At 44.2% G+C, this 27,737-nt stretch overlaps 1 protein-coding gene across 3 annotated transcripts; it reads right to left on the bottom strand.

Moving 5' to 3' along the window:
- Positions 1–408: 408 nt before the first annotated feature.
- Positions 409–27,737, bottom strand: ADPGK (ADP dependent glucokinase). Of its 3 annotated transcripts, none has more exons than XM_033440028.2 (7): positions 27,429–27,737; positions 20,414–20,639; positions 16,507–16,569; positions 9,953–10,073; positions 5,361–5,557; positions 4,640–4,738; positions 409–2,009 (listed from the first exon to the last, which is right to left on the bottom strand). In XM_033440028.2, exons 1-7 carry the CDS (start codon positions 27,659–27,661, stop codon positions 1,458–1,460), a joined length of 1,491 nt encoding a protein of 496 aa, XP_033295919.1. In that variant the 5' UTR covers positions 27,662–27,737; the 3' UTR covers positions 409–1,457. The 3 variants fall into 3 exon arrangements, with proteins under 3 accessions (XP_033295919.1, XP_033295920.1, XP_012390835.2); XM_033440029.2 differs by having other exon boundaries at positions 409–2,006; XM_012535381.3 differs by lacking the exon at positions 27,429–27,737 and adding an exon at positions 27,143–27,312.

Raw genomic sequence — 27,737 nt, 5'->3', positions numbered from 1 at the left:
AACGTACTGAGAAGGCTCACCACACTCTTTCCAACTGCTGGGTCACACTGGCTCGAGTACTTGATACTAGTATCTTCTGTCACTTTATTTTTTTAATTTTCTTGGCTGCACCGCACAGCATGTGGGACCTTAGTTCCCAGACCAGGGATCAAACCTGTGCCCCTGCATTGGAAGCATGGAGTCTTAACCACTGGCCTGCCAGGGAAGTCCCTCTTCTGTCACTTTAAACCAGAAGACAGACCTACAGCTCAGACTCAGTGTGAGGGGCTGCCTAACCTAGTGATGGGGAAGACAAGATAATCAAACACCTCAAGAGCAGAGGAATATGTAAGTCACAAGTCAAGATCAAAATGATTTATGGCTCCAGAGTCGTGGTAGAAATGAAATCAATCACAAACAGACTTCACATTCCTGAAACGTAAATTGTTTTTAATATTTAAAAGCACGCTGAAGTCTCCTTGATTTATAAAAAATAAATACATAACATGACAAACTTATTCATGATCCTGGGACCCTTATGAGGTCAAACTCTTTAATGGATGTGATGTGTCAATGTAAAACACACATGATCTGTTATACACCCAGAAGCATATTCCAGTTGTAAGATGCCTTCAAGGATCAGAAAGAACATGGATCAGTCTTCTACTGCAGAAAGCACATCCAGAGCTGGGCGATGAGGTTGGGCCCAGGCACAGGAGCCTCTGACCAGCCAGCCTACAGTTAAGGAGCCAGGGCAGGAAGGCGCAGCCCTTCAGCTCACAGCCCCACCCTGCAGGCCAGGCAGGCTCCTCAGCTGCAGAGTGACCGGCTCCCTCAAGGGAACCATGAGGCTCCCAGCCTCTGCTGTGTCTCTGACGCACAGGAGGGCCTGTTTTGTCCTTACTTGTGGCTCTGTCCTAAGTTTGAGAGCAGAAGACTGAGAAGGTGTGCTCATTAAATTTTTTCATTAGAACACTGAATGGAAATCATGATCCTGCCATGAGCGCTGAGCTGAGAGAACGCGAGAACTCACACTGCACTTTACCAGAGACATGGGAGCAGGTGAGGGAGCACGCACTCCCGAGGTTGGCAAGGAGGAGTGCTTTCTCCAAACCGACATGTTCTCGAGGGTAAAGAGGTCAGGCCTAAAACACTTGAAGAGGGGATCTGGGAATCAAGTTTTCACCCCTGTAACACACAACATAAAAAAAAAACAACAAAAAACAAGAAGAAAAATCCAGTCTTGTTAGTAAATAGCTGAATTTTGATTAAAACCTGAAATGTTTCTGTGTAATCGTCAACTGGCTGGAATGTATCTGGTACAGTTTAATCTGCTGTTGTTTCTTTGGCTGTCTTCCAACTAGATCTAGAAACGGTTTTGACACTCTCAATCCTGTTTCCCAAACCACTTAAATCCTGTCATTCTTAGGTTGGCTAGTTTTCCTCCTTCAGAAAAATGACCCACAGCAATCTTCCTACTAGTGAGGGTGTACTTCTGAATAGAAGAGTCCTTCGGCTGAAATGGCATCTCCGAGGCCCACAGTTCGAACAGGATCTTTACACACCAACACTGGTGTGAAGTGGAAGGACACTCCCTCCCTGTGCCATTCGACCACTGGCTCGTTTGGGTTTAACATGACCCTGGAGCCATCCGCCGAACGGGAGGTCATGAACTCACGGGGTGCCTTCAGAGACACTCGGCGGGTGTCTATGGTTTCTGTCGCGCAGGCCTGTGTCCCGGCCACGCGAGCTCCCGCAGCCACGGCCGCCAGCTGGTTGGCCCAGTGTCCGTCCACAGTTGCCAGGATGTGGTAGGCCAGCGTGTGGAAGTGGATCCTGGTGAGGTCTGAGGCTCTGCTTTCACTCTTCCCATGTTCCTTCAAGATCCAAAAGAGGATGTCGCTGACCATGCCCACATCAGGAACACCGGTCCAGGAAGAGAGGGAAGAGTGAGGTCCAGATGCCGACTGGCTGAGAAATAACAGCTCCTGTTCATTCAGCCCAAGGGAAGTCACGGCAGAAAAGACCTGCTAACAAAAACAAAATGCGGGTCTTTTTCTGATGGACATCTAGCTCCTAAGTATCCTAGGACACAGCCGACGACTAGTATCAGGGAAGGCAGGTAGGGCCGGCATCTTTCTTCTTTACCACAAGACTCCCTGCTCCTGAAGTCTGCGGGGGGAAGTGACAGATCAAGGTCCCTATTTTGGCTATTACACCTCTATCTCCACGCTCATCATCACTTGCGGTCAACTGGAAAGTTGCAGTAACTCTGTATTAGAGCCAGTCTTCTGTTTATATGCTGGAATACAAAGGCAGAGGGGTACACTCTGTACTGCTTTCCACGGTGCCCAGTTTCTGCCTCTGCACACACAGCAGAGGCTCTCACCACCGACGGGGTCTGACTCTCAGTTCCTGAATGTCAGCAGGTGTCACACCAGTACAGTGGAGAAGCCCACAGGCAGGGTTGTAAGGATTCCTCGCACACAACACCAAGAAGCAAGGAGAGTGGCTTCACTCTCTGATCTAAGCTTTCTAGGCAGGTGTGGGTTAGGAAGACTGAATTTAGTAATAACACTGTGTGTGAAAGGGCACCAAACAAGAGCCATGGTTTTCTATCTTGAGGGGTACCACTATGTCCACCTTGCTATCTTTCTTACTTAGCACTTCCTTCCTTAGAGCCAGGGACCTGAATAAGGTGAATGTTTGTGCAAGAGAGATGAGCCCTGTGGGTATGCAGGGGTGTGTCTGCACGCGCATATATTTTTTTAAAAATCAAGGGCCTGGGAATCCCCTGGCGGTCCAGTGTTTAGGACCCCGCACTTTCACTGCTGAGGGCGTGGGTTCAATCCCTGGTTGGAGAACTAAGATCCTGCAAGCTGGCCCGGTGTGGCAAAAAAAAAAAAAAAAAATCAAGGGCCTGTCCCTTTGCTAATGTAACACCACTTCCGTTTACTGCATGTTCTGTTACACATTGAGCTACTGGCTCTATTTCATTCACTTCTTACTGTAATGCTCTGAGGGAAGGAGGGATTGCCTCCATCTTACAGATAAGGGGACCGAGGCTTAGAAAGGTTAAGTAGACAGTTACACAGAAAATGAAATAAAAATGGCTTTTTAAAGAAGTGAGAAAATAACCTCAAAAAGAGAAATATGAGAATAAAAATTATACCGAATGGGACTTCCCTGGCAGTCCAGCGGTTAAGACTCCGCGTTTCCACTGCAGGGGGTGCAGGTTCAATCCCTGGTCAGGGAACTAAGACCCCACATGCCGCAAGTTGTGGCCAAAAAGTAAAAAAGAAAAAGAAAAAAAAATACTGAAAAACACCAGGAGTGAACCCTAATGTAAACGATGGACTTTGCGTGATGTTGACATGTGAATGTAGGCTCACTGACTGTTGCAAACGCCCCACTCTGGGGCAGGGGATGCTGATGGGGGAGGCTCTGGGTGTGGAGGGCAGGGGCTACATGGGGCTCTACATCCTGCTCACCTGTGCTGTGAACCTAAAACTGCCCTAAAAGTAGTCTATTAAAAAAAATTATTCTGAAATACCACTTTTTACCTGTCAGATTGGTAAGAAAGCATGTTTTTAATCACATTCCAGTGGCAAGGATATGAGGAAACAAGCACTTGTAGAGAATTCTAATGGAAGTAAACTGGTACAGTGCTCATGGACGAGAATTCTGCAATATCAAACTTACAAATGCTTTTTGTGCCCCAATCTAGCAATTCTACTTCTGAGAACTTATCATACACATGTACCTGCTCATGGGCAAAATAAACTCATGTACAAAGTTACTTGCTGAAGCGCTGTATGGGACAGCAAAGGGCAGACAGCCAAATGCCCAGCTTTGGTTGGAGTTAAAGACACTGGATGTACCACACGCTTCTTCTAACCAAGTGATGACAAAGAGGAGAGCTCCAAAACGCATCCAGTGAAAAAAAGCAAAGTGTACAACAGTGTATGCAGTATGCTATGCTATCTTTGGGGGTAAAAAGGGATGAAAAAATAAAGCTATATTCCCATATTTACTTATATACGTACACAATAACTCTGGAGGGAGCAGGTGACTAGTAAAGAGGTTACTAACACTGGATACAGGGGGCAGGAGGAAGCGAGACTTCATGTATATATTTTAATATTTTTTGAGTTTTGAACCACATGAATATATTACCCATTAAAGAGGTTAAATAACAATAAATGAAAGGTTAACTAACCTGCCTAAGTTCACAAAGCTAGCGAGTGGCAAAGCTGGCATTCCAACCCGGTTTCCAAAGTCTTAAGCACCGCACTCTTGGATTTATCTGATCATTGCTACTGTCGAAAGGCTGAACACCTCAGGGCCTGACGGTGAGGGAGTGAAGCGCCCCCCCAAACTTCCTTTCTCCGAACTTCTTGAAGTTCAACTGAAAGCACCCAAGTTGGGCTTTCAGTTTTCTCCTTTAAGTTCTGCTGCAAAAGGCATTCACTTCTAACTTCCCCATTCCAGAAGGAGAAACACGCCCCAAGAGCCCATCAGTAACACCGCCATATTCCTAATCTAGTTAGGAGATCCTGTTCCAGCACAGTCCTGGCTCCTGGACTTGGATCTCATGGACCCAGGTCTGAGTGAGACAACACCAACACCTCAGTGACCCCCCGTGCTGCCCGTGGGTTACCTGATGCACAATGCTGCTCATGAGCTCCCTGTTGGTCATGCTGGCCAGCTCCAGGTGAACTGGAATACCCGTGGGGATGTCAGAAATGGCGGTCATGACCTGCAGAGACAAGAGGAGAGCACTGCCATCAGAAACAGAAGGAAGTCAGGCAAGAGGGAAGGAACAGGTCCCGAGAGGCAGTGCATCCTCATGAAAGCTCCCGGCCACGTGGGCGGCCACAGACACTGTGGACAAGGGAGGCTTTTCCCAACAGGGAAAACCAGGCTCTGCAGAGAGGCACTGGGGTTAAGGACTCAGAGAGCAAAAGGAACCGCCCCTAAACGTTCACGCAGCCAGCCTCTTCCTGGGGACCTAAACTGAGCAGTCAGCTTCAACTGCTGTGTGAATCTGCAGCACAGCTGATGTGAATGAGATGATACAGAAAACACGAAGGACACAAACTACAGACACTGCAGTCTGCAGCCACGTTCAGCTTAGCACAGGAAGCAGAGGCTCAGGCAAGACGATGTTCTGATCTGTCCTACTCAAGATGCTGCCCGTGCCTGAGAGAACCCCATGAGGAGCCTCGCTGGAGTGGGAGACAGGCTTCTCGGCTGCCACGACACGTCCCGGGAGGCCAGGACCCAGGGCAAGGCAGCACAAGCTGCAGGGGCTGAGAGAGGCAGGGATCTGAAGGAAAACGCTAGCTGCGATCTGTGAAATCCCGTAACAGTGCTATTACCTCCAAGAGTCTCTTCCTCTGGAACTCCTTGCTTTGTCCCTCCATCATGTGCAATCCAGAGAGGACCACCAGGTCTGGCTGAAACTCCTCCAGGCTAGACACAAACACCTCCAGCATATTCATGGCCCCGTTGGAGAGGTCGTGGGAGAAGATGAATCGGTTGGCATGGGGAGCTTTTAACTGGCCCCACTCCTCCCCTAGAAAAGCCCAGTCAACACAATGGGAAGAAAAGGAAGAGGCTTTAAGTCTCCTAGCTGTGCGGGGGCTGGCGGGGGCCTCACTGGAGCCTTGGCTCTGGGCAGGCTGGCCTCTGGCTGAGTGGACCCCGGCTGCCATGGCCTAAGGGAAGCATGGTGCCACAGCCAGGAGGATGGCGGTCAAAAAGAAACAAACCCAAAACCCCAACCCCAGCCCCACAAAAACACAGAAACACAGCACGGGTGCTGTGTGCCTTTGTCAAGAAGCTGGCAAGTAGCTCCCCTCGAGTCCCAGGGAAGCTCTCCTGTCCAAACACAGGATGCCCGTGTCCCTCCCAGTCGCAGAGCACAACTTCCAAACACTGGTGCACAGTGGGCACCATGCGGGTCTCCGAACGTAGGACATGCTGCCTTTCCCAAAGCACCTTCCACCTCACAGTAACGCCCCAGCACCTGTCATTTAGCTGGGACCTAAGGAGGCTGGAATGACTGTACCTCCTCCTCCCTGCTGCCCACTGGTGGTTCCTGGGCACTGGATCCAGAAGCTAAGAGTATCTGGCTGCTCTAGCCTCCCGTGAGCGAGCTGCTTTGGAATAATGAATAATGAATAAAAGACTAAGTTCAAGTGTTACTACCTCCTGAAAGGGTTGCCAACTGCTCCAGCCTGAGGTGTACTTTCACTGCTTTGAGGATCCAGAGATTCTCCTTTACGTGGTTTGGTGATTCATCACTTTGCTTTGAGTCCTCTCTTCTACTATGTTAACTAGTATTCAAACTTGTATCATTACTTCACTTTTCGCAGGTTTGTGCCCCATCCCCCCTCAACACTGTATGTCTCTGATTCCCACAGCCCAGTCACAGTCCCCTGCACAGAATGCCCACTCAGCGTTCACTAATCTGATTCAAGCAGAGGGAGGCCAGACCCTCCCCGGTGGGGTCTTGGGCGGGGGCAGGAGCTGGGAATCTGTGTGCAGCTACAGGGGTGCCTCTCAGCACCGCGGCCAGGAGGAAGCATCTCCAGCGGAACCTAGTTTTTAATGTGCAGGTGGCAGGGCCCCACCCCTGGAGACCCGGATGTGCAGTCAGGTGGGGAACTACCAACTGCCAAGCACTTGAGGGGAGTGCGCCAGTGCCTGAGCCCTAGGGGAGGGGGGGCAGTGGGGGGCGGAGAGGCCTCTCCAAGTTCACTCGGTGCCATCCCACACGCATCCCACATTCCTCTCCTTGAAGTCCTGAAAATCTCAAAACTCAGCCTGAGGCAGTGCCTTGGAGGCCATGTCCCCCGAGCACCAGGAGGAGCAGTCATCCCCAGCCTGGCGCACCGCCCGAGACTGGGGGGCAAGGATTTATGACCTAGGGTTACACAGCTCTCCCTCCACGCAAAGGACGGGTCCCATTTACAAAATCAAAGCCCATATGCTGAAGCCTAGTCTTTCATTGGTTTTATCATTTACTGGCTATTCCTTCAGAAAGTTTTTTCCCACGGCAGCCACCCCAGCAGAGGGTCTCCTCACGCTGCCGGCTGATGTGCCCCCCCAGGGTCAGGGCCCTGCTTCCTGCTTCCTCTGCCAACAGCAGCAGCCCCACCTCCCTGCAGAGTGTGCGTGGGGGGAGGGGAGGGGCTTACTCTAGAGCGGGTGTCAAGGCGGGGAAAACCTATCCTTCCTTTGCTCTGAGTTCACTTTTACCGAATCCATTCCTCTGAAAACATTTCATATGTGGGTCATTTGTATAACAGGAAAGAAAACATCACCTATTTCCTAAAACCTGATGCAATGGTTATACGTGTTAAAACACCACGTTCCTTTCTTAACTCCTGGCCCATGCCTTATTATTTGTCTAAAGAAAATACCCAATGGTGATCCACACGGCTGACAGCAGCATTCCAACTCTGCTTCATTTCTGAAGACCCAACGCAGGGATGGCCTCCCCTAGGAAGCCTTTCCGAACTCTGCCACCTCCAAGCAGACTCGATTACAGTACCTCCTTCCCTGGGCCACCACTGGGCCTTATTATAGGACTTGGCACATAACTGTGCAATCATTTATTCAAGACTCCATCTCCTGCAGGGAAATGTGGACTGAGGGTAGGGCCTGTGTCTTCTTCTATCATCATATTTCTACTGCTTCATATTGCACCCAGCATATAGCCACATGACTGAATCAGCAAAAGAACACACGAGGAAGAGAACGGAACGATGACTCCAATGTCCATGACACAAAAGATGCGGGTATGAATTCTAAACGAATACTTCCCCAACTAACAAGACGCTGTACAATGGGAAAAACACACGACATGAGTGTTCTCCACGAGTAGAGACCTGGAACTGCCACTCAGAGTGAAACTGTGAATAAGCACTATCTAACTTAACCTAGGAGAGAAGAGCCACATGGCATTCAAAACAAATTAATCTGCTCAGGGAAAAAGTGAGACAGGCAAAAATAAACAGGCTTCCGCAAGGCAAAGACAAGGAGGGATGTGGAGAGCTGTTCACTGGCACTTCCCACAGGACGCAGGACTGACTGATGGAGCGGCCCGAAAAGCAAAATGACTGAAACGCAGACAGGGTGAGCCCGTAATAATATTCAACGCCCCTCTTTTCTCACTAAGTTTGAATTTATTCCCTTAAGTGATCCCTTCTCTCAACTTATGATCTTGCCCTTCAGTCAGTAAGTCAGCAAAACCTATGCAGTGACTCACTGGATCCCCAGCCCAAAGCCTGAAAATAAGCTTCTCTGGAAAGGTCTGGTAGGAGAGAAGGAAAAAGAAGTTGACAAATCCCCTCTGGGAATTTATTCATTTAGAGAGAAGCAGGGGATGGATTTCTGTTAAGAGAGCTGACCTGAGGGCTGCTAGACTAGGTTTCCTCCAGGGGCCAATGAAAATGTAACTTTACATAAAGTTGAGTGGAAGGCCACTGCTTTGTTCTAAGAAATAAGGCATAGAAAAGAAAAACTGAAATGGGAAGCTTGTAAACCCAAGGATGGAGACAATCTCCTTTCAAGATAAGCTGTGCTGTCTTCTGAACCACATACAAGGCACAGCTGTCAAATACAACAGCAAAGTCTTGGTGAAGAAACTAGTCTCTCTACTCTGTAGTCATCAGGGAAAATGACAGGCGCAGGGACCAGAAAGGTCCCAAGTTCATGATGTGAGCGCCAACAGAGTGGATGTGAGATCAATCTGGAACTGGCAGCAGCAGCAGCGCCTCAAAGGCATATCTTCAGCTCTTCTAGATCCTTCCAGTCAACAGACTTGCTCACGCCTTTCATTTGAGCAGCTCACTCCATACCACTACCTTCAGGCAGTAAGAGCCATCATTCTGATTTCCCACTGAGAGAAACGCAAAAACTGTGCAAATGGGAACTGCCCACTCCAACATCTTGTCTTTAATTTTCTGACCCTGCCCTTCCTAACTCCCTCATTCTAGTAAGCACCCCAAAGAGAACCAGAAACAAGACACAATTATTTTTTTTTGTACTTGGCGGAAGGCATAATTTTTAAGATACACTATATTTTGTATCTTATATTAAAGTCAATTACTCTAGTAGGTGAGGTTCTCTTAATCGTCTGACTTGGAAGCAGTTCACTGATGCATATTAAGCAAGTACTGCTTTAAGGTACCAATTAGTCTGTTTAGATGCTTGAATCTTTAACGTGAATTAATAATGTGTTGAATCAGAAATTCAAGAGTCTGAGTTCTGAGCAGGGAAAATACACGGGATCAAATAAACAAAATTAGAATACGTTCAGGTATTTAGGATTCTCTCAGAAATCAGATCTGTAGTCTGTATAACACATAAAATCTACTGGGGGGAGGTAGGGTGGGATGGGGTGGATTTGGAGTTATAAACATTGGAACATTATGTAATGGGAAATAATAGGTGTTGTTGTATACAAAACACTTCCACTTACACACCCAAGGGAAAATAAAATGCTTCAAAGGAAGTTTGCCAGAGGCCTGGTATTAACCCTAAGCAGCTTGGAACAGCTGGCCAGAAAGGCCTAGGACAGAACCCAGCACAGAGCTCAGCAGATTCTACCTGCCCTTCTTTCTTCTTAGTAATAAAGAAAAACTTTATATATATGCGTTTAACACATTTTCATTTTTATTCAAGATGCTTGCTTTCCTACAGCCTGATATGTCTTGGGTTCAGATCAATTACATTTGCAGACCTGGGAATTTTCTTCAGTGCTGTAACACTCTACATCACTCTCCCTTGAGACAATGGTCAGTACCAACTCAGCAGAACCAGGGGCCAGGAAGCTTTTGGTAAGGCAAGAACAGGATCCTGCCAATTTACAAAGATGAATTTCTAGCACAGTGATACCCCCATCTGACAACACACAGCCCTCTAGCCAGGTTTACACCATTACTTACTCATTTCCTCTTACCTGCCTGATATTCTAAAATGAGGTGGAACTCATCCACTTCCTGCAGTGACTCTGGTGGAACAAATACATTGTCATCAAGAAGTTCATGCAGCTTTGGACCAACCGGACCACAAAGAAGAACCTGGAGACAAGCAATACGAAATCTATCAGGAGATCTGCCCCTTGTCCCATGGAATCTGTTCATTAAGGTACATCCAGCACTTCTATTCATTTCAACAAAACGCTGGATTCCAAATCCAATTTTGAAAGCTTTTGGTCTGGAGGTACGGACTAGAGGGGCTACTACCACGGCCTGGGGGGTATAGACACAATGTACCCAGAAATGAGAGGCTGATAAAAGACCCACGTCACACACGTTACACAGGTACCTAGGCTGCTGCTGAATCCCATGCACCGTGTTAGGGACTGAATGTTTGTGGCCTCCCCACCCCCACCCCAAGTTCCCATGTCGAAGTCTAATGGCCAATGTGATGATATCTGGATAGGGTTTTCAGGAAGTAAATGAGGTCATATGGGTGGGTTCCTAATTCAACAGGATTGGTGGCCTTATAAGAAAAGGGAGAGAGAGAGAGAGATCTCTATTCACCACACCTGTTAAAGAAAGGCCATGTGAGGACACACAAGTAGGTGGCTGTCTGCAAGCCAGAAAGAGAGCTCTCATCAGAAACCAAACCCTGCTGGAACTGTGATCTTGGGTTTTCCAGCCTCCAGAACTGTGAGAAAATAAATTTCTGTTGTTTAAGCAACCCGGTCTATGGCATTTTGTCATCAGGGCAGCCTGAGCAGACTAAGACACACTGTACCTCACTTTCTCTCTTTTCTTAACTGACTCACATCCTGTGTAGGCAAACAGATACAGGATGCTGTCTGCTCAAAACTGCCAGATGAAAACAACTGTTTGAATTTACACAGTATAGAAAAGGACCACAATAATCAACCAGGGGACCTAATTTGTGGGATCAGGCTCCCTACTACACTTAGCTGCTTTGTGAACAAGATAGCCTTCCAAATAGAAAAATTAAAGAGCACCTCGATTCTGAAAGTATGGGGGGAGGTGCTCTGCAACTTTTTGAAAACCTTTTCTTCAACTCCAACCTGGGCCTCTTCCTGGCTTTTCCTTCTAGAAGCCATTTCACACCTGCTGCTGTTTCTGCCATGCCGGCTCTGGCCCCACTCATGACCAGGTTAACAGACTCAAAGCCCCTGAACCATGAGGGCCTGGACCAGGATTTGAAGGAAAGTCCTCAAAGATGATTGTAACCATTTCAGATTTGATATGTCCCATCCAGAAGCTTCCAAAAGCATTTTTACTTGCTAATTAACTGCTTGTTTGTACAGAGGCATTTTTATGCATCTAAGAAATCCCAGCTTCTGGGTGAAAATACACTTCCCTCTCGACACATGCTCGCTATTTGCCAATTCTGAAAAGTCTTGCCCCTATAATTTTATTTCTTTTCTCTAATTCTTGGCTAGAACTTCAGCTTCCAAGATGAGATAACAAGGGCAAGATTTACCCTCCTGCCTGAAACAACAACAAAACAGATAAAATTTATGAAATAATGGTTTTCAAAACATTTGGGCACTGGGCAACAAAGGACAGTGATCCCTAAGAAACAGAAAAGAACTGAGTAAGCCCTACAGATCCTGCTGCAATTTAGCCTGAAAGAGTTTCCAGATATACAAAATCTGAAAGAATTAATCACCAGCAGATCTGCACTACAGGAAATAGGAAATCCTTTAGGCAGAAGGAAAATGATACCAGATGGAAATATTGATCTAAACAAAGGAATGAAGAACGCCAGGAATGGTAACTCTGGATAAGTATATAAGATCTTTTTCTCACTATTTAAATGTCTTTAAAAGATAATTAACTGTTTGAAGAAAAATATTAACAGCATAGTATGAGATTTATAGCCTATCTAGAAGTAAAGTATATGCCAATAATAGTATAAAGACTGGAGGGGAGAAATGGAAGTATACTATTTTAAAGTTCTTACATTCTATCTGGTGGTTTAATAATATCACTTGAAAGCAGACTGTGATAAGCTAAAAATGTACATTATAAACCCTAAAGCAACCACTAAAAAAAACAAGTAGCAAGGTGTCAGATTTAAACCTATCTGATATAGCAATAATCATATTAAATGTAAATGGTCTAAACTCCCCAAATAAAAGACAGAGAATGTCAAAGTGTATTAAAAAGCAAGCCCCAACTATATATTGCCTACAAGAAACACATTTTAAATATAAAGACACAAATAGGTTAAAAGCAGAAGGATGGAAAAAGATATATCATAACACGATTCAAAGCTGGAATGGCTATTTTAATCAAAATAGATTACACAGCAAAGAATATTATGAAATTATTTTCTTTATCCCTGGTAATGATAAAAGGGTCAATTCATGGAGGGAGGTAACAATTCTAAGGAGTTATACATCTAATAACAGCTTAAAAATACATGAAGCAAAAAGTTATAGAACTGCAAGGGAAATAGACAAGTCCATAAGTATAGCTGAAGATGTCAATGCCCCTCTCTCAATAGTATTAGATAAATCAAGTGGACTGAAAATCATTAAGAATATAGAAGACTTGAACAACATTATCAACCAACTTGGCCTAACTGACATTTGTATATAGAACACTCCACTCCAAAACAGAAAAATATGTACTTTTCAAGTGTACACTGAACTTCACCAAGATAAGACTATATTCTGGGTCATAAAAAAGTCTCAATAAATTTAATAGGAATCAGAGAAGCATATTCTCTGATCACAATGGAATTAAAATAGAAATCAATAACAGAAAGATATCTGGAAACCCTCCCAATATTTAGAAACTAAATAACACACTTCTAAGTAGTACATAGATGGGCCATTAAATACCTCATCTCAAGAAATCAAAGGGAAATCAGAAAGCATTTGAACTGAATGAAAATAAAAACAAAAAGTATCAAAATCTGTGGGATACAGCTAAAATAGTACTTAAGGGGAAGTTTATAGCACTAAACACCCTGTACCAGAAAACAAAGGTCTCAAATCCGTGACCTCAGCTACTACCTTAATAAACCAGAAAGTTAAATTCAAAGCAAACAGAAACCAATGAAATAGAAAAGAGAAAAATACAGGAAAAAAAAATCAGTAGAATTGAAAGTTCATTGTTTATTGAAAAGATCAAAATTGACAAACCTATAGCCAAACGTATCAAGGAAAAGAAAAAAAGAAAAAGACATAAATTACCAGTATCAGGAAAGAGAGACAGAACATCACTACAGATTCTACAGACCTTAAAGGAATAAGGGAACATTATGACTAACTTTATGCCAATAAATTCAACAACTTAGATGAAACGGACAAATTTCTTGAAAGATTAAACTACCAAAGCTCACTCAAGAAATAAAAAATCGGAATTTCTCTTTATCTATTAAATCGAAATTGTTAAAAGCCTTCCCGTAATAAAAACTCCAGGCCTAGAGGGCTTTGCTGGTGAACTCTACAAACATGTAAGGAGGGTATGATACCAATTCTACACAAACACTTTTTTAAAAAAATTGAAATACTTCCCGATTCATTCTATAAGGTCAGTATTACTCTGATACTAAAACCAGACAGATATACAAGAAAAATACAGACCAATATCCCCCAGGGAAATTGATATAAAAATTTTAAACAAAATTTTAGTAAATTGAATCCAACGATATATAAAAAGGGTAATACATCAGAAGCAAGTGAGGTTTATTCTGGGGATACATGGTTGGTTTAACATTTGAAAATCAATGTAATAACCATATACCAAAGTTAAAAAACAAAAACCACCGCAGCATTTGACAATATCCAGCATCTACTTCTAATTCTTGGCTAAATTCCAAAATATATTCCATAAAGACACTGCTCTCTTCTGCAATCTGGCTTCTATTTCACCATTCCACTGAATTTACCTTTACTATATTCACCAGGGTCTATTTCTGAGACAACATAGCTTGGTTGTAAAGAGCAGGGACGCTGGAGCTAGAGTACTTGGGTTCAAATCCCAGCTCTACTCCTTCCTAGGTATGTGACCTTGAACAGTTTTAACTTCTCCATGCCTCATTTTTTCTATCTACAAAATGGGGATAATAATAGACTTCCCTTATGGGGCACTGTGAGGATCAAATGAGTTAATATAATGTAAAGCACTTAAGACAGTGCCTGGCATACAGTCAGAACTATGAAAGTGTTAATGATTATTATTGCCTTTGGAAAATACCTAATCCTTAATCTGCGGTGGTTCTCAGATGATCACTTGGTCCATGTCGAGAAGCATTGCATCAAGTTAAATGGAATCTCTCTGAGAGCAGTATAAGGTGGTGAGGTCATGGCAGAGCCTAGTGTTTGAATCCTGGCTCCATCATTTACTAGCTAGGTGACCCTATGCACAGTACTTAATCTCTTATATTACTTAACCTCTCTGGACCTCCTGTCTTTAAAACGGTGATAATACCTTAACTTCATCAGATTGTTGTGAGGACTGAGTAACAGATATCCCTTTTCTTTCCTCAATCTTCTACCAACGCCAGACATTTTTTTTTTCTTTTTTTAAAAATCAGAATGCTTTCCAGTCAGACTGGTCTCAGGCCCAGCTTCTCCAGAGACCAACAGCAAATACTGGTCCCAGACGAGGGCAATATTGAAAGGTCAATGTAACCCAGGACTTCCAGGGCCAGAATTACTTCTCAGGGTCAAGAGAGTGGCCTTTTATGGACCCATTCAAATGCCCAGGATTCTGATGGGAAGGGCCTGGGTTCTCTCTAATTAGTTTATGACTGATCTTTCCTTCTCTTCCATCCATTAGCTGGTAATACTTCTGAAGGTCAGCCCTGTAATTTCTAATATTCTCTGTTTGGGAGTTAATTACTTTCTATAAAGATAATGACTATTTAAAAAAAAATTTCCCACACCCTAGTATTTTATGAAACTTTAATTCTTATTAAAATGTGAACATTCACACTTTAATATGCTCTCCACATCTAAGCACATCCATCCCTCTGTGTACAGTGTGGCTCCATATGAATTTTTTCCCCTCGAACTGTTGAACATTTATCTGAATTTTTGGGTCCATCTCTGGGCTTCTGATTCTGTGCCCCTGAGAACTGTTTACGGTTTCCTTTCTCTGTGGTCAGTAGCCACATCTATTCTGCACTTCTCAAGTTCACTTACTCTAGAATCATCTTTGTTAAACCTATCTTCTTTGTCCCCATGTATGGTCTAGCACCAAGTGATTCCATTTTAGTAGGCTTTAGATAGGCTTCTCCTCTTCTGGCTACCATATCCAAACCTCAATCATTTTATAGCAAGACAGCAGCAATAACCTCCTTGCTGTCTTTCCCCCTCAGACCTATTCCACTTGTAGCAAAAGAGCTTCTTACTCAGATGTTATTTTGAACATAGCAGTAATTTTTAATTCTACTTAAACCAAATGGCTTAAGACTTGAAGACATGTCCCTATCTAGTGGCGTTCATTTTTCAACACTCTGGATCCAGGCTCACAGAACAGCCAATTAAGTCTTCTCTCATCACTGTACAATTCCCAGCCTCAGGCACTGACTCCAGAGCCCACATGCTCTTAACCATTACATGATAAGGTACTCAAGAATGTGGACTCTGGGGTCCTAGGTTAAAACTGTTCTATTTCTTTTCTTTCTTTCGTTTTTTTTGTTTGTTTGTTTGTTTTTTTGCTGTACACGGGTCTCTCACTGTTGTGGCCTCTCCCGTTGCGGAGCACAGGCTCCGGACGCACAGGCCCAGCGGCCATGGCTCACAGGCCCAGCCGCTCCGCGGCATGTGGGATCCTCCCGGACTGGTGCACGAACCCATGTCCCCTGCATCGGCAGGCGGACTCTCAACCACTGCGCCGCCAGGGAAGCCCTCTTTCTTTTTTTAAAAAATAAATTAATGAATTTATTTTTGGCTGTGTTGGGTCTTTGTTGCTGCGCACGGGCTTTCTCCAGTTGTGGCAAGCGGGGGCTACTCTTCTTTGCGGTGCGCGGGCTTCTCACCGTGGTGGCTTCTCTTGTTGCAGAGCACAGGCTCTAGGAGTGTGGGCTTCACTAGTTGTGGTGCATGGGCTCAGTAGTTGTGGCGCACAGGCTTAGCTGTGGGATCTTCCCAGACCAGGAATTGAACCCAGGTCCCCTGCACTGGCAGGCAGATTCTTAACCACTGTGCCACCAGGGAAGTCCTTGTTCTATTTCTTATTAGCTATGAACTTCCCTATGCCTCAAGCTTCACGTGGAAAGCAAGACAACAGCAGTACCAGCACGAGTACCAACTAGCCTTAAAGGTTGTTGCAGGGATTAAATGAGGTAATCCACATCAAACACTAGAAACAACGTCAGGCACACAGTAGGCACTCAGAAAGCATTAGCTACCACTCCTCTCCTTCCACTACTATATTCCTAACAAAAGCCTCAAGGTCTGGCACAAGTTGAATCAAGGAACAGAAAGATACTCATTCTTACTCCTAAAATTACTTAAACACTAGTGAAGGACACAGGTTTTAATCTGGGAATTTGACTTACCTTTAAATCTGAGTTGGCTGCAAATTTCTGTCCAATTAAAGCTGCATTTCCTCCTACATAGTGCTATAAGACAGTTCAAGGTTATTAGACAGTATTTTAGCATTAACTATGTTACTCAAGTTTAATAATGTTTTGATTTATTGAATTAATTTACAGTCCATTTTTTTCCCAAAAAAATTTGCGGTGACTTCATAAGTACATACAGATGAGGTTAATAAAAACATTAACCCCATAGGTTAATAGACAATGAGTTATAAGGAAAGGTGGAAAAAACATATTGCTACACTTGGAAATTAGTATAATTGCCTTAACTGTAGATCAAATTTGGCCTTGAGCTTCCAGGCAACCGGAACAGATAAGGAAACAAAAGGAAATATGACAAGCATGGATAGACCTCATCTTCAGCACTGTAACCCTTCTAAAATGAGTATATGACTATGACAGTCTCCTCCTGAAAATCAATCAATAAATACTACAGTGAACTAAAATCCAACTCAATTTTTTTATCAAAGCATAGTTGATATGTAATATTACTTAAATTACAAGTGTACAATAGAGTGGTTCACAATTTTTGGAAGTTATACCCCATTTACAGTTACTATAAAATATTTTCTATATTCCCCATGCTGTACAATATATCCTTGCAGCTTATTTTATACCTAATAGTTTGTACCTATTAATCCCTTACCCCTTTACTGCCCCTTCCCCATTTCCCTCTCCCCACTGGTAACCACTAGTTTGTTGTCTTTATCTGTGGTCTGTTTCTTTTTTGTTATATTCACTAGTTTGCTGTATTTTTTGATTCCACATATAAGTGATATCATACAGTATTTGTCTTTCTCTGTCTGACTTTATTTCATTTAGCATAATACCCTCCAAGTCCATTCATGTTTCTGCAAATGGCAAAATTGCATTCTTTTTTATGGCTGAGTAATATTCCATCTCTCTCTCTCACACTCACACACACACGACATCTTCATCTGTTCATCTACTGATGGACACTAAGGCTGCTTCCTTATCTTGGCCATTGTAAATAATGCTGCTATAAACATTGGGGTGCACCTATCTTTCCAAATCAGTTTTAAAATCCAACTCTTAAGTGAGGCACACAGGCCTTTCTTTATCTGTCCCCTGCTTTCCTTTCTACTTCCATCTCCTGCCCTCCCTTCCGTACCATGCCTGCAGCTCTCCAAGTCTGCCTTCCTCCCCGTCTCTGTGCCTTTGGCACATGCTGCTTTGACTAGGATGCCTCCCCATTCTCATTCATTGGTAAGACCCTGATCACTTTTCAAGTATCAGCGGCAGCATCACCTCTTCTGCAATGCCTTCTGTCTCCCTTTTCCCATGGCCACCTCCACCTCCACAACCCCCCTTCCAGACAGGATTACAGATCCCTTGCTACTCGCCACCCCTATACTCAGAACAAACCTCCATTACAGCCCTTGTCCACTTGGGCTAATGTCATCTGGGGACATGTCTAGCTCTTTCAGGGCAAGGACTGTCTTCTTACAATAAGTGCTCAGTAAATGTTTGCTGCTAGATTTTGAGAAAGGAAGAACACACTGATGCATCAGGAAACATAAGAGCTTTCCTGGGAGTAAATTCTAAAGGTAACAGACTCCAATAGAGGACAATGTTTTCTCCTAAACACCACATCTCTCAGCTGAGGACCTAGAGCAGAAGAGCAAATAATTCAAGCCTAGTATTCCATTGTGCTAAGGACGGATTCATGTGTTTTGGAAACCTGACAAGTAGGAAATACGGCGGATGCTCTAGTTGAGAAACCTCATCAACAGCCTTGCCTGGGAGGAACGCTAGCACCTCACCTTCCTAGTTCCCAGTCCCATGCAGAGGCACAGAATAAGTAACTCATCTCTGGATGCTAGACCTCACTTTCAGCCCAACCAAGGTTTGTGTTGACCGATCACTGGTTTCGGGTGGGACAGTAATGGCTTACTCTAGATAAATTTAAAACTGTGATATACAGGCTGAAATTTGGCCTTTTAACATGTTAACCTTATTTTTTATTTACTATGGTGGCTAGAAGAATTTACTAAAAATCTTGGGTGAAACATTAAGATTCCATGAAGTGGATTTTAGAGTTTTCATGTAATAGTTATCATTAACTGCTGTTTATCAGTCAATCTGCCTTATAGTTTAAGGGAGTCTGACAAGGCACCAAATGAAGTGTCACACTAGTGGAAGACAAATAACACATTTTAGGTTTTACAATGTTAAGAAATAATTTAGATGATGTAAAAGCTAGATAAAATTTCTGTAGAAAAAAATGTTTGCATTATGAGACAAAAGGCAGAAGAAACTAGAATAGAAAGCAAATTGGTGGTTTAAATGCTACAATCTTAAAGACTTTTAAGCAGTAGACTTGCCATCTTTTTAGAACTATCAAGATTCTTTCATAAAAGATAAGAATCTCAGGAGTTCCCTGGTGGTCCAGTGGTTAGGATTTGGTTGGGGAACACTGAGATCCCCCAAGCTGCGCTGCGCAGACAGAAAGGAAAAAAAACAAAGATCAGACTCTCACTACCAAACTCAGCTGTCAAAATGATTGTAACTGAAGTTTTAATAGCTTGCTGTTTCCTTTAGAAACTCAGCTGGGTAATGCTCATGCCCATTTCTAATGTTCAAATGGGTGGCTTCAAAGGGAAAAAAACTTTAAAATCTTAATAGTTATAAAAATAAGTGGTCACAAAGAATGGTCTATGAAAGGTACCAATCAAAAATGGCATTAAGAGCTCCCCCTGTGAGAAGTACACCCAGACTGGGGTGATGGGCCAAAGGAAGATTTTAGGTAAAAAAATTTGGGGGTTAGATGTGGTGGGGTGGAGAGATGGTTAAACAAACAACCAAAACTGGCCGGTAAGAGGTGTGAGGGCAGGTGTAGCAGCAGGTGTGTGAGCCTTGAGGAAGTGTCTGGACCATGCAGGCCCCAGGGCTTTGTTTATGATCACCAGGTGGGCTTGGGGAGCTCTAAGTTCTATCTGTGAGAGGCTCTACCCTGTAGAACAATGGTTCTCAGAACAAGGTGTTCAGAACAACAGCATCAACATAACTAGGAAACTAGCTGGAAGGGTAAATTCTTGGGTCCACCCCACAGGCACTGAATCAGAACTCTGGAAGTGTGGCCCAGGAACCTGTGTTTCAATATCCCTCCAAGTGATTCTGATGCACACTCAGGTCGAAGAGCCACCGAACTAGACCAGTGGTTCTCAACCAGGGTGATTTTGCATCCCTCCTCTCCCTGACCCTGGAAACATATGACCATGTCAGGAGACATTTTTAACTGTCACAACTGGGGAAGAAGAGGAGTGAAACTGTCATCTACTGGGTGGAGGCCAGAGATGCTGCTAAACATCTTACAATGTGCAGGACAACCCCCACAAGGAAAAATTCTCTAGCCCTAAACGTCAGTAGTGCTGAGGATGAGAAAACTTGCTCTGGACCAGCAGAGCAGAGGTAAGGACCCAGCTCCCTCGTTCCCAGGCAAAGGCTAGAACTCTTTCTCTGTGGGTTTGGCCTTGTTTTGCTTAGGAAGGATTCAGGCATATTAAGATTACTGCAAGTTATCAGCCAAGCAATACCCAAACAAGTTTGGAGTAGATATCTTTCCTACCTTAAACTTGAATAACACGAAAAAAGAGCAATTTAATGGATAACCCAGAACCAAAATTTTAGTAAATATGCTTCATAAACATTGGCTGAATTGCACTGACTAGAAACAGCAGAGTTAAAGGAAGGTCAGATACAGTTTTCAAAAAAGAGAAAAACACTGTAGAATTGGATTCCTAACAATTACCCTCTTAGGGCAAACTGGAGAAAAAAGCTGCTTGGTTGCTTTTAGAAACCATACAAACAAGGTGTCTTTCCCCACCACCACTGGCAAACAGACCTGGGCTCCTGGGAACTCTGATGCAATCTGCGCGATGTTATGGAAAGTTTTCTTATCACTGAAGAAGCGTTCAGCAGCTGCTCCCTTCCCCATGAAGTGAATGAAGGCTTCTTTTAGATCATTCCTCGAACGCAGCTCAGTGTGATCTTTCCCATTCCCAGGATTCAGGCCAAGTGCCTGCAAGAGCTTCACCCCTGACAGCACTACATCCACACATGCATTGACTCTGGAAGGAAGGAAGGAAGAAAGAGACAGTGTGAAAGAAACAGAAGCACTGGGGCAACTACTTTGCATTTAACAACAGGGAAATGTTTCAGAGGCCTGTATTCAGACAAAAAAACAGATGAAGTGGATTTGAAACCTGAATTGGAAAGTAAATAGCATATGGCAGAAAGAGGATTACTTTATCTGGATGTATGTCTTAAGATCAGAACACAGGACTCTTGGCAAGAGTTTGGCAAACTTTTACACTAGTTACAAAGAGAGAAGACAGGTGCTCAGCATTTCAGAACAAAGTATCATGATAACACAAATTTAGCATTTCTGAGAAAATGGTGGCAGAACCAAACTGTCTGGATTCACCCTGGCTGTGTGATGTGGGCAAGTCACTTTAATTTCTCTTTGTCTCAGTTTCCTCATCTATAAAATGGTGTAATATGAGTATTTAACTCAGAGCTGTTGTGAAGATTAAGTTAATAAATGCTTAGGAACACTGCTTGCTGCAGAGTAAGCAAAATAAAAGTTTTGGTCAAAATCCATCTTCCCCTGAAAGATATATTAGGATGGTGGTAAAATACACTAAATACCTAAATGCCTAAATACTCCCAAGTTGAAATTCTTAGAGCTGAGTGGTGCCTTAAAGACTTAAGCGCACCTGCAGCCTGTAACAACTCATCACTTCGCAGGTGTTCACCGGACCCATCCATGAACTTTAAAGGGTGGTAAGAAGCCAGTGCGACATCACTTGGTTGGTGCTACAGAAATTATAAAGTACATATAAGGCTGTCTGGCATGGCCCCTCCTATGTGTGCATGGAAGAGTTCTGGCTTACATTTTCAGTGTTTCTTTGCTAAAAGTCATCCCTTAAATGAGAAGTTCCAAACACTTTGGGTAGCTAAATGAGGTCTTCCTGCCCCACCACAGGCACCTTTATTCCCGCCTCTGCCATCCCTGCCAGTGGGGCTAGAAGACCAACTGAAACAGCTTCTGGTGACAAGGCTGTGCTTCCAGGTTAATTCCGAGTAGCTTTGAAACCAGAAGGTAAACTCATCAATAAAGAAGGTCCAATGGATTGGATTTTAGTGTATGATATATAACTACAGTGTTTCCCTTCCAGTCTCCTTTAAAAATCTCTTGATCAAATCATTAATGGTGGCCAACTCTAAGATGAGGAATGAGATGGTGGTAAGGGAGAGGAGATATATATTTTTTTTTCATCAGATATATTTCTGATTTTTACAAGCATACATTACTTTTAGAACTTAATAACAATTTTTAAAAGGTTCTCATGTGGGCTAGATATTATTTACATCACTCAAGGAAGGTTTACAAGGGCAAGGAAGAAACACATCCCTCCTCATGACGCAAAACTGACTGCATACTCATCATAAAGATTCATTTATTAATTCTTCCCCTATGAATCCCAAGTTTTTGAAAAGGTTTTTGCCTACCACACTGCATTTAAATACTCAAATGTTCTTATTCCTTTAAAGTCAAACACACATATAATTACTCTCGTCAACTGGAAAAGCATAATCTAAAAGTGAGTATACTTTTCAGCACATAAAACACATTGACAGCATGTGGAAGGTTCTTAATGATACACTTAAAACCTAATCCTTTCACAGCCTTACATAATAATGAACCAACACACCTTGTAAACTGGTCTCAATCCCACCTCACACGAAGTGTCCTTTTATTTCTACTGGATGCAACGTTAGATGTCTGAAGGGTAGCATCTTAACAGGAATACAGGCATCCCTGGCTCTCAGACTCCAGTAGGCTACCAATGTTCAGACAGTGAGAGTTTGGATAGCGTGAGACACCCATTCCCACCAAGCAGCCCTACCTAGAAAATGTGTCCAAATGGATTGGGGTCCTGAGTCTGGACAGCAAAAGTTCAGATACTGAGGGATATACCCATATTTGGAAATAACGACTTCAAAATCGACTTCAGTAAACACCACCTCCATATCTAGTTGTGCTGAGACTTTAGAGTTTGATTCTTTAAAGATGAGAATGGAGGAAGCTGCACTTACAGAAAAACAAAACTGAACGGAACAATGTTCAGCACATTTTGCAGCAAAGACAAAACCCAACTGAACGAATTTTGAGTTAAAACAATGTCACTATCATAGGAACATTTTCTATCCCCCACCTAATCATGTCATGAATACTAAAGGAAAAAATCTTAGGAAAAAATTTACTTGGTAGCTTTTTAAAACAAAAAAATCATTGAACACTACTATGTGCCAGAGAGTAAACAAAGTACTTTTAGGTGTGCTTTCTAGTTATATTTTGTAATAATTCAACCAGAACAAGAATCTTTCTCTGCATTTCAACAGCATACTAAAACGTAAACAAGCACATTACCTAAGGTGCTTTCTTATCGGGGAAAATTAAAGGGCGGCGGGGAGGTAAAAAACCAGAAGACAAAATTATGCTCATTTGACACTAAGGCAGAATTTCACAGCTCAATAAGAAATGTATAAAAGATTACAATGTGAGTTTTGAGAAAACACAGACACAGATGAAACAACTGGAAGATAAAGTGAGGCAACAGATGCTGAATGCCTGAACAAGTGGCTGTGCTAGCAGAGAGGATGCTGGGAGCCAGGGTTGCCAGGCATATTATTAGAGACTTGGGGGTGGGGTGGGAATGAGGGACAGTTTCTTCTGGATCGTAAATTCCTTAAAGACAAGGATGGTGGTCCTTATCACCTCTCTTCTGTTTTACTGTCTGTAAATCATTTCCTAAGATTCTTTCTAGCTTTCACACTCTACCTGAGATATTATGAGAACTAATCATAATCGCTGTAAGATACAGAACCGTAGAGAAGAGAAATTCAAGAGGCAGGAATAGTGGTCCTTGGGCCACACCCTGGATGGTGCTCTGGACAGAGAAAGAAGGCAGGTATTTTCAGACAGACCACACCAATCCGCAAAACGTTCTAAGATAGGGAAGTAGTCATCACTGCTTGCAGCTGAGAAAAGTGAGGCTGGGGGTCAACTAACACTCCAAAGGCCATGACTGGAGAAGCCTAAATTCAAACCCAGATTTATCTGATACTGAAACCCACAGGGAGCATACACAAGCAAAGATGTAGACAAAGGGATTAATCTTGTTTCTGGACACAATAGGAATGCTGATCCAGTTAGGAGAGTTTCAACAGGGGAGAAGAGCTAGACAGGTTTCAAAGGTCAGGGTGAAGCCAGGTAAGGGAGAATGAATTCTAGGATGAGGGGTTCATCATTCACCCAATGAACCTTAGGACCAGGGCCCGATTCTGAAGCAGGGGAGGGAGCACATGCTTTAGAAAGATGTGGCAGTGGGTTCGCCATTGACCATCTTCTTCAAACCTCTCCTATCCTTTATTTCCCTGGTCCCTTCCCACCTGCCCCTTACAGAGATGGCAATGCCTCCCCGAATCCCACCCTTGCCATTTACCTTCCCTTCTTTCTCTTCCTAGGTGATGTTGTCCAGTCTCTGGCCTCAGCCTAAGTGCTGGAGTCTCCAAGGTCTACAACCCTGCTCCTCAACTACAGCCTCTGGCTGTCAGCAGCTGAGGGCCCAGCTTCCTCTAAAATTCCACAGGAATGTACATTTCCCCTCCTCTGAAATCAAAATCTTACCTTCCACCACAAACTTGTTCCTTTTTCTTAATCTCTTCGTGGCAACAACATGGCACGAATGTGGAGCCAGGAATGGGTTTAGGCTGCACCTCGGGCATTCGACAGTTGTGTGATCTTGGGCAAATCAGTATTTCCAAGCCCCAGTTTACTCCCTGTGAAAGCTGGATGACAATCTCTGTATCTGCCTGCATAAGGTTGTTGTAAGATCCCCAGTTAAGATCCTGTCATTTTTGATGCCTCTATTTACTGTACAACACCCAACCTCTTCTCAAATCTCACCTGTTGAAAACCACTGCCAAACAAGAAAAAGCTCTATGGACTCTTAACTAGCGTCAGAGTCTCAAGACTTTCCTTTTTTATGAGTCATATTAAATTGTGTGCTTTGACTGAGTATGTGAAAGATAGTGAATATGTATATGTGTGTGTGTGTGTGTGTGTGTGTGTGTGTGTGTGTGTATTCTCCTAAAAGATCAAACTACAACACACACACACCTGCCAAATGAGATTCTGGTACCAGTACTGCACCCACCTACTCCTTGTACATTCTCATCTTTAGGCTGAAAATCTGGGTAAGGAGAAATGTTGGTAACAATGGATGTCTGTTACCCACAAAAATAGCGTGAAGCAGTCAAATAGGTTACAACCACAGCTCAAATTTCACATTCCACTGGTTAGTCTCTGCAAAGAACTTAGCATCATTTACTTGCTTATAAACCTTTATGGCTTTCCCATCACCTACCCTGATACAAAAGGCTCCTTTCAGCATCAACGCTTGACATCCCTCTACCATAAGGTCCTTGCCCTAAATACAGGGCCAACTTGCTATTCACAAACAAGCCAAATACCTTTTCACATTTGGTCCTCTCTGCCTAGGTGGGCTTATTCCCCCATCTTCTTGTGGAGAAATTCCATTTCTTCTCCAGGGCCTGGCCCTTGCAAGTCACTGTAGCAGAATATGTTTTCCAAGATGGCCACAAGATGTCCCATCCCACATGTTCTTTTTACAATGTGACGCTCACATTCCCCCCATCCAGGTGTGTTCTATGTCCCCTCCCCTTAAAACCATTTGGACCTGAGACTATGACAGAAGCAACACTATGTGCTTCTAAGAGTAGGTCACAAAAAGGCATTAATGCTTCTGCCTGGTCCTCTTAGGGAATTCCCTCCCCTAACCCAGTCGCCCTGCTGTGAAAAAGCTAAATAGAGAAACCACCTGTAGGTGTTCAGGTGAAACCAGTTGAGGTTGTAGCCGACAACAACAATCAACCCTTGAGATGATCCCAGTCCCAGCCATCATCTGCCTGAAACCGCACAAAACCCCAAATGAGAATTGCCTAGCCGAACCCAATCAAACCTCAGAATAATGAGAATAAAATGACCATTGTTTTAAGCTACTAAGTTTTGGGGTGATTTGTGATGTAGCAAAAGTAAATGGATTGTCACTTTCTCAGATGGAGCTTTTCCTGAAACCTCATCCTGGGAAGAATCAGTAATTCTTCTTTGGGACACAAGGCTACCTTGTTTCCACCACGAGTTCAGCAAAGCACTTCTCTTAATCATTACAAACAGCATTGTGTCACCTCACCGCCCCCCGCCCCCCATTCATATTGAAGCCCTAACCACAGATCGGACTGTATTTGGAGGTAGGAGCTATTTAAGGAGGTAACTGAGGTTAAACGAGGCCATTATCCAATAGGACTAATGTCTGTTTAAAAAGAAGGAGAGACACCAGAAGTGCTCATGAATGGAGGAAAGGTCTAATGAGTACACAGCGAGAAGGCAGCCACCTGCAAGTCCTTAAGAGAGGACTCGCTCTTGGGCTATCAGCCTCTAGCACTGTGAGAAAATAAATGTCTGTTGTTTAAGCTAGCCAGTCTGTGGTATCCTGTTATGGTAGCCCGAGCAGAATAACACAATAACGAATATATTTGTTTCCAACAAACAAGGCTGGGACCTTGCTTCATTCATCCCTGCATCCTCAGAACCTAGCACAGACCTGACACATACCATGTAGTTGACAAATATTTGTTGAATGAATGCTCACAAAACCAGGGAGGACAATTAATGAGCTGATAAGGATGCAGGTGAAAGGGCTTGAACTTGAAAGAAGAGGTAAAAGAGGATACATCTGAAGAAACAATAAATATGCTGATATAAAAAAATAGTAGCTAACGTTAAGTGTCTGCTCGTTAAAGCAGACACCATGCTAAATAACATGGATTATTTAATTGAATCTTCAGGATAACTCTGCTTTACCTTAACCTTTCTGGTCCCAATACTCACAGGAACTAGTAGAGCAGTAGAAGGCCTGTTTTTGTGGTGAGGGCAAGATATTAAAGTCGAACTGAGACAAGAACTAAAATTCGTGTAAAGGGAATAATTACACGCGGGAGGGGAATACAAAGAAAGGAGGCACTGTGATTTGGGAGAACCCTAAATATGCAATGTCACTGAAATCAGGGGAAGAAAAGAGTTTCAAGGAGAAGGGTGTGCTTAACGCGTGGAAGGCTGCAAGCAGTCGACAGAGAAGGCTAAAAGAAGCAGTTGAATGTGAAAATCAACTCGGTTCCGGTGAGCTTTGAGAGAGAAGTTTCAGTAGAATGGTGGTTTCCAGACTACGGCATTAAGGAAGCGGAAACAAGGCGTAAAGAAATAAACTCGGTAGCTAATGGCACGACCCCTCCTTCAAGTAGTTCAGAAGCAAGAGGGTGCCGCCAAAGTGCTAAGACCAACCATCGCTGACTGCCAAAGAGCAGCCGCCAGAAAAGGAGGGCTTGGAATGAAGGAGGCTCGAACTATAAGGAGTCAGGCTGAGCGGGATTTGCAAGAGGCTATTAGGCTGGTTCTATGGAGATGAGAGAAGGGGGCTGGTCCTACCGAGACGAGAAGGGCGCAGGGGCCAGCCGACAGGAAAAAGCAGTCTGGTGAGTCCCTGCAGCAGTGACGAACGGGGCTCGTCCCAGACGTCCGACGCTTCTCGCCAAGGAGGCAGCGTGGACACCAGCGCCGAAGGGCCTCCCGGGGACCTCTGGGAACCCGTTTCCGCGCCGGCTCTACCTCCCAGCTCCCAAGCCGCCTGACCTCCGCCAAGGCGGCCCTCGGAGGCCCGGAGCGCCCGCACCTCCTGGAGAGGTCCAGAGAGGCAGGCTCCGCAGGCACTCACCCTACGGCCACGCGGCGCCAACGCCGGGCCGGCCGCACGATGAGCGCGTCCCAGGCAGCAGCCAACCGACCCTCAGGGGAGCCGGGTCCTGGGGGCGCGGGCGCAGGCCCCAGCTGCAGCGAGCTCCACAGCGAGCGCAGCGCCGACCGCGGCAGCTGCGGCTCCAGCAGGAAAACGCAGCCCACCGCTAGCGCCAGGAAGCCGGCGTACGCGGAGCCGCGCCACAGCGCCATAGACACAGAGGTGTAGGAGCTGCTGAGCACAGCTCCTTTCCCGGTCCGCGCCTCTTCCGGGCTTAGCTCGTGCCGA

Source organism: Orcinus orca, chromosome 2 (genome assembly GCF_937001465.1).
Source record: "Orcinus orca chromosome 2, mOrcOrc1.1, whole genome shotgun sequence".
NCBI lineage: Eukaryota > Metazoa > Chordata > Mammalia > Artiodactyla > Delphinidae > Orcinus > Orcinus orca.
Note: the sequence above shows the minus strand (reverse complement) of the source record. Positions and strands in the feature narration are given on the sequence as shown.